Below are 12,204 nucleotides of genomic sequence, written 5' to 3'. Positions count from 1 at the left end.
TGGAAGGTTTTGCTACATACAAAGTATCCATGTGCAGAGCGCATTAGGTTGCCACATATTACTGACAGAGAACTTTCCCAGTGAATTTTCCCAGTGATTATGCATTACATCATTGTTCTAGCAATTATGCAGACACATCATTATTGCAGTTATGCAGACAAATCATTATTCTAATAATTGTTCAATTTACTATATTACCGTGACCCCAACCGGTCGTAAGTCGAGGACTAAACCGGTTGTAAGTCGAGGACTAAACCGGTCGTAAGTCGAGGACTAAACCGGTCATAAGCCGAGGACTACCCAACCGATCGTAAGTCAAGGACTTTCCCTGGCTGGGAATGCCGCGCATGCATGGTTCTGCCCCCTGCGCTGGCCGAGGCGTAGCTGGCAAGCGGCAGAGACGGAGCAGGCCGACCACCAGCTGGCCCAGCCCAAGGGAGGTAAGGCACCCGCCAGAAAAGGGGGGAAAAATGGCAGACAAAAAAAATGGCGGACAGCCTTGCTTGGCGACCCCCATGAAATGGTCGATCGACCCCAAATGGGGTCCCGACCCACAGGTTGAGAACCACTGGTTTACGGAATCACAACAGGGTTCTGGATTTCAAAACTGACACTGAAGACAGGTTGCTTCCAAGCTGCTTTGGGGGCCAAATATAACTTAAAGTACTTATCATCATTAAAATCAATTAATGATCAGGACTGTTTAGCTGCCAAGGTAGTTAAAAAACTATAGTATGAGACTGCCTGCTTTTTTATTGAAGGGGAGAAGACACTGTCTCCTGGAGAAGGGACGGATCCTACAAGCTCCTAAATACTGTGTTGTAGAAGCAGTTCACTTTCCAGGGTGCTTCATATTCTGAACTACCAGTGATAAAAATGTGCCACAGGTTAATTTAGCATTGGCTGGAAGTCTTTTAATAATACCTTTTCTAATATTATTGGCTGCCAGTGATTGCAAAGAAAAGTGAAACGGAATCCCAAAACTGAGTGGGTGTTACCCCCCCCCCCCAGTTTTTTCCATTAATTTATTTAGTCTTTAAACATTTCTGTGGTTTGAGATAGTTTTACATACATTAAGCTTATTGGAAGATTTAATGCACCTGATCTTGTTTGCACAATTGGTGTTATATTATGCCATGACTGTATAGTGGTTTGTCACTGGATTTTGACAGTGGGGGATTCCAAGGGGCCCAGGAACCACATATTAATCTACTAATTTAAACTTTCAAAGTACAATAACAAAACACTTTTCAATATAAATCTGAAGTTAATGTCTAAAAATGTAGGACAAATGCAAGGGAGGAGGGTTGTACCTAGGAAATCCAATAACTGAGGATTATCTCTCCAATATTAATACAATTTGGCTTCATAAAATGTAGCATATTCCCATCCTCTGCCCATTGATTCATTATCCTTATGGGGTGTAAAGATTTCATGAAAAGTAGTTAAATACTACACAATAGCAGATACCCGTGAGGCTACACATTGTATATTCTGCAAACAGTCAGAAATAAAGATCTTAATAGCCTTTGAAACTACATATATAGTTCCAAAAACTAGGACATAACTTTATGGTGATCCATGAGATGCCAAATAAGCAAGGCAATGTATATAATTCTGAGATTCTGAGAGTGACAAATAGCAGCTCTAGAAGCTTTCTAAGGTCTAAAACCAGAATTATACTAGGATAAGCTGCAGTCATCATCACAGACTCTCCTTGAAGACCACCCAGAGTGTTCAGCTGGGGTAAAATACAAGAGGTTATCTACTGACATGACACTGCATTAGCTACTGGTGTGTTTCGAGGGACTGTTATGTCTGTGGAGATTCTCAATCATCCAGGTCATGACTGTTCTAGAGATGCTTTTCCAAAAACATTTTCCTTGAAAATGTTTCTCTTCTCATCCAAAACATCTGAAGAAACTTCTTGGATGATAAGCGAAACATTTTCAAGGAAAAAAAACCCAGGAAAGTCCAGTTGCCCTTTAGAAAAGCATCTTTGGAACTGGCTATTATCTATCAATCCTTAGAAAGCTCAGAGCTGGGTGTCTTAGTGATCGCCTTTCCCAAGTACATTCTGTCTACCAGATTCAGATAAGGGGAGAGTTTCTGCTGAGAGTTTCACAGCTATTCAGAGAAGAACAGGAGCCCTTCTTAGTAGCTGCTCATCTCTGTCATATGGCTTTCTGGATCTAAATTCAGGCTTAATTTTTCTAATTAAGCTGCTGGAGGAATATCTTTGCCATTCCTGTTATTGATTGAGTGATGTATTGTTACTCTGCACCGCATTCTGATTATGAACATTTCTTAGAACTTCTGGAATAGGGAGGTCTTTAAACCTTGTAAATAATGAATGGGAACATACGAAATAACAATAAATGAGGTCATAATCTTGCACTTTACGTGGTGCACATTCCCTGCCAAAGAGAAAGGGAAGAACAAACAGCATCAATTTTCCTTCTTCTCCCTTAGTTTTTAGGCCAAGCTTTTCCTTGTTGCCCATTGCAGCTTGGAGAGAATTGAATTGGCTCAACTGTTGAAGTAAAAGTACAGTGTGAGATCACAGGATGTGAAACCAATCCAGGAGCAGCTCAAACTTCTTGCATGAAAAAGCTCTTTCTCTCACACCATCAGTTCCTTGAGATTTTTATTATTTATTTGTTTGATTGAGATCTTTAGCCATCTCAGCAAATAACTCTGGTGGCAGAGATTAATTGGCAGATCTGATTATCCCCCATAATTCAAGCTACTCTTAAGGCTTCCTCACTCTCTCCTCTTTTTTGTATGGTTCCCCAAATAAAACAAAATTAAATTCAGATTCACCTTGTTATCCTTCCCTTATCTTTTCATCCCCCTAAGCCATTCTGCTCAAAACTTTTGGAAGTATGTGATTTCAGCTCCCATAATTCCCAGCTAGCATCATATCTGGAGTATACCAGGTAAAAAGCCTGACAAAATATTTTATGTGGTACCAGCCAGACATTTTTCCTGCCATTCTCAAATTTCAATTCAAAATAGAATTTTAAGGCAGCTTTGTCAATCCATTGAAAAAAATCCCAAACCCATCATTGGATAGCATCCATATTATGACTAGCTTCAGTAGACAAAAGGGATGTGTAAACTTTCATGTTCCCTTTGTGCTAAAGTAATGCCCTGAAATACTTCCCCCCCCTTTCTTTTCCATAAGTTGCTTTTGAAAGTAGCACAACAGTCACTTTGTCAATGGAGATTCTCAGTCATCCACATCATGGTTGTTCCAAAGGTGCTTTTTCAAAAGGCAACTGGACTTTGTTTTTCCTTGTTTTCCTTCCTTTCCAAGGAAAAACAAAGTCCAATTGCCTTTTGAAAAAGCACCTTTGGGACAACACTCACTTTGAATGCCTGATAGGCAGAAATAAGTTATAACAACATTTTTTTTGAAACTACCAGCAATGTACGCTGAAAAAAATCATAACATGAAAAATAAAGTGTATGTCATATTTGGGGAAGTGCTGGAAAAAAAAGTCTAAAGGTTAAGGTTTCATGTTTTGATGAAAAGTTTCCCACTCCCCCAAACCCAGGACTTTTCTGAACCTTGAAATAAATGCATTTATTCTGCTTTCTGAAATCTATGTTGCATGTATGGTCCTGGATTCCAGCCTGTAGACATACAGAATAGAAAAGTGTGGAGTACATTCTCCATACTGAGTAGTTTTGCATAAAACAATCAAGACATTTGATGCAAGCATTCATTTTGCTCTTTCCTTTTGGGAATCATGAATTTTCAATCCAGTGAAAGTAAACCAAAATCCAGAAATGGTGATGGAGATGAAATAATAGAAATTTAAACACAGCCAAATAAACATAGTGGATTTCAGAAAGAACAGTTACAGAATCTCAGGCTAGTGCCTGAGATAAGAATTTGCATAATTCCTACAAGTATCTTGTCAGTCAATCCAAGGGCATTTAACTTGTTGACTTATTTTAAACCTGGTCTTAAAGGAAACTACGTATTTCACTCTTCCCCTGCACTTCATCTGGAAGTGTTTGAAAGAACAGTAGCTGCCTCAGTTCCATGAAGAAATTGAGTTCTCCTTTGAAAAAAAAGAGGTGAATAAGGCGGCATGTACTTTGTTTATATCCCACATACATGTGAAATATGTGAACCTGTCACTGAGGAGAATGTCAAGTGGAGTGGAAAACCCCAAGCAATGGAAAAAAAAAGATATCTTCCCATGTTTACATTCAAGAAGCATATGCCATGTACAAAGTAATTGGTGTCAGTGGGAATCAAGCTTGAGATTTAGAAATCAGAAAATATTCAAATGGTAATGCTAATAGGGAAAAAGCAGGGCTTTAAGAATTATTTTCTTCACTTTTTAGGCTGCCTGTTATACACTTTGCTTGTTATTCCCAGAGCTTCTGCTGATAAAGATGACTGGGCGTAAGCAAGCCACTGAATTCATCTCACAGCTATGAATTTCTCTCATATTTTATCTCCCACATTCTGTTCATTTACATTTTCCCATATGGTGACTTTGGAAAATTCCTTCCTGCATAAAAAAGGACAGGAAATTCTCTTTGGAGAGAAGTTGCTCTCTTTCTCTCCCTCCCCCCCCTCTCTCTCCCCCCTTCCTTTCTAGTTGCGCTGATCACATCTGGAAAGGCTCTGATTCGGGAAAAGGGGAAAGTGTTCGGCACTCGGCGTGTATAATTGCCATGGCATGAGCAAACGGAGCCTTTGGTGGGGGGGACCAGAGAGAATTTTTTTTTTCCAGATACTTCCATCACTGTCCACAAAGTTGAGGTGAGTTTATTTCTGAAGTTTAACTTTGTAGTTGCCTGGTTGTTGTGGATGGTAAATGGCAGGGGCTCTTTGGAAAGTCATTCTGAACACCCAAAGCTGCATAACCTGATAATGCCGAGCAAGTAATGCAGGAAACAATAAGGGGGAAAACAGAGGCCTGAAGGCACCGGAGTCATTGACTGTTTATTTTCTGTGCATGTCCAATTGCTTCTCCCACTCCCAGGAGATAACTTTCAAACAATTCCTTGCATATCCAAGCACTCTAGAGACATCGTTCCTAGCTGCATTCATACAGTTATTCTGTTATTTGATTAGTGGAAGTTCTGTTTTAGATCCTGAAAAAAAAACCCTTCCAAAAAGTTGTACCCGTCAAATTAGTAACTTTATACTGTGCTTGGTTGAGTGTCAAAGGATCTTAGCCAACCCTTGGTGAGGTCTTGGCCGAGGGTTGAAGTGAAGACAAGCTTTGAACAAGGCACTTTATATAAACCTGGGTTTTTAAAAAGCATTTTTAAAAAGATTTTTTTTTTCAACTCAAAAAGGAATTGGAATAACTCGCCTGCTTTTATTACCTTCTTTGTGAAACCTAGCAAATGTTTCTTTATCCCAAGCATGTCCCAGGGGTATCTGAGTTGCTGTTGCTTCAGAGGAGGGAAAGATTGATGCCAAAAGCATGAGGATCTTGCAGAGCCTGGAGGCATGCTCTTAAAGAAGTAGCTCTTATTTTGTTATGTTTTAAAAATCTAGGTAACCTATCATTTCAGTATTGCATCCATTTATATTGATGTGTGTGTATATGTATGTGTGTGTGTATTTAGAATGTCCACTTGTTTTTCCATTTTTTGTGTTAAAATGTTTTGCCATTATAGAAGACTGCACCTATTTATGAAAAATAGCTAGCAGCAATCCCCAATACACTGTAATGTTTCCTTGGTTTCAGTGGAAATGTACCTGAACTTCCTATTCCTGTTTCCGGTGCTGTGGCTATTGGTACTTAACTCCAGCAGGATTCAAGGCCAGAAAAACAAAAACAGCAACGAGTTCCCAGAAAATTTTCCTGAGCTACTCAATCATCAAGATACTTCCTTGGCTCCAGATTGTCCTAAAAAATGCACCTGCACCTCAGAAGGAATTGTGGATTGTGGTGGATTTTCACTGAAGGAATTTCCCATGGATGTCCCAGAAATGACAAGCCACCTTTCCTTACAGGTATGGGAGCACTAAACAAGGACTGACAACTCTTTGATGAGGCAAACCTCCAAGTCATCTATAACATTTGTTCACTGCAAAGCTTATAACTGAGTTTTCAAAACTGATTAGTGGGAAAGAGGTAAAGTTAGTCTTTGTTTAGTGACCACAACTGGGTCATTCATGACCTCATTAGAGATAGTCCTTGTTTAGTGACCATAATTGGTCGCTAAGGGAAATCATGACTATGCTTATGATCGTACTTCAGCTTTTGTTTGCTTTATCTTCCAAAGGTCGTAAATGCAAGGATTGATCGCAAAGTTACTTTTCCATCACTGTCATAACTGGGAATGGTTGCTAGACAAGGCAGTTGCTAAAGAGGACTAGCTGTAATTAAAGTCTATTTAACCTGGCAAAGTGCACTTTGATCTAAGATACTTGTTGCTTTTGTATCATTTGCACAAAAAGTGGAAGGGTGGAAGAGCACTTGCCCAATCCTGAGGAAAATTTCAGAGTTAGTAAACTGCAAATTGGTGATAAATTTCACTCACACCTGCTCTAAATCATATTTTTTTGCCTTCCTATCCAAAGTGCTACAAATCACTAGGAATAATAACAGTAACAACATAATGAATAACTATGCCTAAGCTTTTGAGTGGATTCAGAGGAATTCTTTCAGTCCTGGCCCTATTTTAATAGGCCTATTGCAGACACAGCCAAAATTGAACAGATGTCCTTGACTTACAGCCACAATGAACCCCAAATTTCCCTGGTTAAGCAAAGCAGTTGTTAAGCAAGTTTTGCCCCATTTTGTGACCCCTTTTTGCCATAATTGTTAAGAAAATCACTGCAGTTGTTAAGTGAACCATATGATCATGAAGTGAATCTGACGTCTCCAATTTATTGACTTTGCTTGTCGGAAGTTGGCTAGGAAGTTTACAGATGACGATCACATGACCCCAGGACAGTGCAATTGTCATAAATATGGTATAATCCCAGTGACCAAGCATCCAAATTTTGATCATGTAACTATGGGGATGCTGCAACGGTTGTAAGTGTGAAAACTGGTCATGTCACTTTTTTCAGTTCCATTGTAACGTTGAACAGTCACTAAACGAATTGTTGTAATTTGAAGACTATATTGCTGTATGAGCACATTCAAGGGTGGTCTCCTTGCCACTCAGGCAATCCTGTTGTTTCAAAAAAACTTCTCCAATGAAGTTAACTAGGGATCAAATGCTTTCAGCTAATATCTTTTATTTTTAATGCATCTTTTCTTTTAGAACAACCAGATAGAAAAAATCATTCCAGAACAGCTTGCACGTCTCCCTTGGCTAGAAACATTGAATTTACAAAACAACAGACTCACATCCAAAGGTAAGGTGGAAAATCCAAAATAGCTTAAAAGTAAATATGATAGCCAGCAAAGACAATATTACAGAAAAAACTGGCCATATGTCATATCCTAGCCCTGTTTTTTTTCCCTGGCAAATGGATGCACTTCCTAAATCTGAAGGACTTATTTGTGTATCAGAAAAAAAAGGAAATGGGGGATAAAAAAACAACAACGCCACTCTTGGCACAAAATTAGCAAAAGAATCATTTCTGTATAGATGCAAAACTGGAAGAAAATACACTTTAAATAAAAAATATCTCATCAGCATTATGAAGACAGTATCTAACATTCTCAGTCTATTGCTCCAATGTACCTAATTGTGAGGCAGACAACTTAAAAAATTCCTCTCAAAGACTTTGATCTTTAATTTAGATTGCCTTTAAATGGATGATAATCCTCTGTTCCTATTTTGTAATACACCGGCACCAGCAGTAACCAATATTATAACACGCATAAAATATTTTAGGAGGTAAAATTGCACTGGTTACAATCAGTGAGATACTAATTGTCAAAATACTGTATCCATATTCTTTTAAGGGCTTCCAGAGAATACATTTGACCAGCTGGAGAATCTGAATTACCTGTACCTTGCAAATAACCAGGTTAGCAAATGTTTCAAAAGTTGCTATTTCTCCCAACTTGATGTCCTCCACTATGCAGCCCGGTGATTCCCATATTCCCCAGCCAGAATAAAAGGAAGTAAACTGGGATATAGTCCTTTGGCAGGTACAACTTTGTGGCTTTGAAGTTTGAGGAATTAAGAGAAGCTACGACAGTAGTTAGATTAGAGCTAGGCAACAGTGGCAACATAACATGAAAATTATTAATATGAAGAGATTTATCAGTAAAAAATGTAAGTACATTTCCCTATAGGAACCATACCAGTTGCAGATTTTTCTTCAAACAATTCTCTAAATTCATGAGGCTACAATAATTTCTCCTATTAAAGTCTTGACTTTTCTTTAAATTTACCGTATGTGACATTGAGATTAAATTTATATTACCTTTCAGAGGAAAAGTCATTGTATTTAATATCATTCCTCCTGTATTTGAGGATCTTCGTGTATATGTTATATATATAAAATGAATTAGAACATTAGAAAATTAGAAAATGGTTAGATCAGTGGTTCTCAACCTGTGGGTCGGGACCCCATTTGGGGTCGATCGACCATTTCATGGGGGTCGCCAAGCAAGGCTGTCCGCCATTTTTTTGTCCGCCATTTTTTTGTCCGCCATTTTTTCCCCTTTTCCGGTGGGTGCCTTACCTCCCTTGGGCTGGGCCAGCTGGTGGTCGGCCTGCTCCGTCTCTGCCGCTTGCCAGCTATGCCTCGGCTGGCACAGGGGGCGGAACCATGCATGCGCGGCGCTCCCAGGCAGGGAAAGTCCTCGACTTACGATCGGTTGGGTAGTCCTCGACTTATGACCGGTTTAGTCCTCGACTTACGACCGGTTTAGTTCTCGACTTACAACCGGTTGGGGTCATGGCATTAAAAAGGTTGAGAACCACTGGGTTAGATCAAGTTAGATCAAGTATTGAAATCTTAGGTGTGGAAATTATGGATTCAAATAATCATCCAACAATTGTTGCAGCTTTGGAAGATTTTTTTGTGTTGCCGAGTTCCTTGACCACAAACTATTCCCTTAATTTGATAGCATTAAATTGATAGAATTGATAGAAATAATCAACAGGGCCATTTAGGCATTTAAGTCCAACTCCTTTCTGAGTGCAAGAATCTGATTTAAAACATTTCCAGCAGAGGGCTGTTCAGCCTCTGCTCAAAGAATCCAGTTAAAAAGGAGTCACAAGTCTCTCTGGGGAATTTCAAGAGAGGGGAGAAAACTGCTGCCTTATTTGAAATGTCCAGGAAATGAAGTTACATAAACACTGGTATTTGAATCATATGATTTGAGCTTAGATCAGCATAAAGCGAGCGTATTATTATTACCTTTCTAGCTCAGGTGCTATTTTGGCCAGGGGCACGTCAGGCTAAGAGCCTTAGGGCAGTGGCCCCCAACCTTTTGGGCACCAGGGACCGGTTCCGTGGAGAGAGTTTTTTTCCAGGGACCGGAAAGCGCGTGGTTTCGCGTGCTGCCTGCATCCCACGGATGGGGCTTCGCTTGTTTGCGTGGCCCAGTTTCTGGCATGCTGCAGACTGGTGCCAGGCCATGGTGCTTTAGGGTTTCATGCCTGATGAGGGGTTGGACTAGATGACCTCCAAGGTCTCTTCCAACATCATTATTATTATTATTAAAGTTCCTCTATGAGAAAAAAATATCTAATTACAGTAATGCAGCAAAACAAGCATCATATTGAAACCTCAGGACCTATTATATTCTGTTTATAATATTCTATAATTTTCTATCTTTAGCACTAAGTTCTTGATTAATAAATATATTTATTATTTATTATATAATGTTTTATATTATTTATTATATAATATAATATAATATATTATATTATATTATATAATGTATATATACATTAAATATATATTTTTTTCCTCACTAGCTAATTTCCTGCCAGTCTCTGCATGGGCCAAACCTTCCTATTCTAGCCCAATGCTTTATTTTATTTATTAATGTTATTTAACTGGTTTATGTACCGGCCTGGTCAAAACATAACTCAGTGATAAGTAAAGGAAACATTCTTAATTTTGGAGTTCAGTTATGAAAGTCTGCATAACTCTTTGGAAACCCCACTGCTCCACAGTATTTGCTGGTAGCTGATAGTTAAGAATTTGGATAGCCATCATCATATAAAGAAAAAGTTTCTTTTTCAAACAATGTGCACTGTTATTGTTGAGTTGCTATACCAAACTGCTTATCTAGTAACATCGTGTCCTTTCCTTCATTTACAACAATTTTCCATGTAACACTTTTGGCAGTGAAGAGGGCTTCATCAAAGCAAAATCCAAGCCAGGCTATGACTAATGTTCCAGAACTTTTGTGTCCAATTTTTTTTCTATGAGATAGAATAGCTATCATTGGTCTTTCCTGGTGCTGCTGGTGCTGCAAAAGAAAACCGCATCCAAATAATAAAAGCAAACCTGTTGAAAAGAGAATTCGATGAAATGTCAGAGACACACCAAAAAAATATTGCTTTACATATTCAGGATTAAGAGACTGAAATATATTTTCAGGCTTTAGCTGAAATTCATCTCCAGCAGAGTAACAGGCATAGGCTGGAGTTATTGCCCTCCCCAGTGAATCATTACATGCCTAGCCTTGGTTATAAAACTACAGAAAAGGCTTTATGATAATGTGCATTTAGGTGTCACAGTAAAATAAAAACATTTAGATTAAATTTAATGTAGCATTGATGAATAAGGATATTTGCAAGCTGTACTTTTCAACATTTTCATGAATAACTTGGATCTTAATGTAGAAAGAATCTCTCAGTCTATATGAGTCAAGATTGTAGAGATCACCGTCATGTTGCCTTTCTTTACAGTCTTCTAGCTTTCCCCCCCCCCTTAGCTCTTCTTAAAGGACGCAGTGGTTAGAATGCAGTAGTGCAGGCTAATTCTGCTGACTGCCGATTGCCAGTAGTTCGGCAGTTCAAACCTCACCAGCTCAAGGTTGACTCAGCCTTCCATCCTTCTGACATCAATAAAATGAAGACCCAGATTATTGGGAGCAATATGCTGACTCTGTAAACTGCTTAGAGAGGGCTGTAAAGCACTATGAAGCGGTATATAAGTGTAAGTGTTATTGCTATTGTCTATTTTTTTTAAAAAAAAAATATTAAGACCAGAAGTGGACATCATATACAAAGTGGAATCTCCCTCTGACTTTAACTAGTATATAATGTATACTTGTTCAAGCAGAGGACAGCCACCTGTCAAGAATAGTAAATACTTTAATTTGGATTCCAAAATTGAGTCTTGGACTGAAATGACTAAATGATCTTGAGTTTGTCTCATTGGCCTCTTCAGGGGATGGGATTCTCTGACTGAAGTGGAGCCAGCATCAAAATGGATGAAATGCTCCCAAAATAGAATTCTAGCTTGCTTGGCCCTTACTGGGCTGTCCTCTTCCCATTTCCTAATTTTATTTCCACCAATTATCACATGCCTTCAATGTGCAATGATTATTGAATGCATTTTGAAGTCAATTGAATAATATTTCCCTATGAAATGTTATGTAAATACTTATCAACTTAAAATCAACCAGTCAACCCTTGGAAATCTTGCAACAAGACTATATTAGAAAAACACTTTTCTTTTCTTTTTTAAAATAGATCTTGGCAAGCAAAATAATACTAGAAGGCCGTTCTATATATGCGTTGTATTTCTTTTATTATTTTTATCCCCCCCCCAATTTTCAGTGCATAACTGGCCCAAAATAAATGTTAAATAGTCATCATAGTTTCTCTATTACATCCATACAAGGTTACAACAGAGTCAGAAGCACTTAGCTAGTTCTCAAAGATAGCCTGAAAAACAGCCTTCTGCAAAAAAAAAAAAAAAAAAGTTATGGCCTATTTATGTTGCATTCTGCTAGGGATTGTGGAATTAATGTTTAGGAGAATTTGTTCCCAAGCTCTTGGTTTTGCTGGGACTTGCCTAAGAAAGAAGACTCAACTATTTATGGAAGAAGGACACATAAACTGTACAAAATATATTTGTTCTCTCAATCTGTCCTTCCTATATATGCATTGAGCCCAATAAGCATAGCTTTCCAAGTGAAAGCTTAACTGCATTCCACACTGATATTTATTAGTATTAGAGAGGAAGGTAGAAATCCTTGATTCTGAGATAACTCAAGCAGCTTTATAATACCTTTCCTCACTGGAACAAATAGCCGTTTAATATTCTGAAGGAAAGGCAAGGAT

General features: G+C 38.5%; 1 protein-coding gene across 1 annotated transcript in view; it reads left to right on the top strand.

Moving 5' to 3' along the window:
• The first annotated feature begins 4,760 nt into the window (after positions 1 to 4,760).
• The window catches only part of PODN (podocan), a 14,073-nt gene continuing 6,629 nt past the window's right edge, over positions 4,761 to 12,204 (top strand). The window contains 4 exon segments of the mRNA XM_015810889.1: positions 4,761 to 4,786; positions 5,727 to 5,995; positions 7,258 to 7,351; positions 7,908 to 7,982. Coding sequence (XP_015666375.1) covers positions 5,732 to 5,995; positions 7,258 to 7,351; positions 7,908 to 7,982 — 433 coding nt within the window. The 5' untranslated portion in view covers positions 4,761 to 4,786; positions 5,727 to 5,731.

Source organism: Protobothrops mucrosquamatus, unplaced genomic scaffold, assembly GCF_001527695.2.
Source record: "Protobothrops mucrosquamatus isolate PMUCROS unplaced genomic scaffold, P.Mucros_1.0 scaffold24, whole genome shotgun sequence".
Taxonomy (NCBI): domain Eukaryota; kingdom Metazoa; phylum Chordata; class Lepidosauria; order Squamata; family Viperidae; genus Protobothrops; species Protobothrops mucrosquamatus.
The sequence above is the reverse complement of the archived record's forward strand: the minus strand, read 5'-3'. Positions and strand labels throughout refer to the sequence as shown.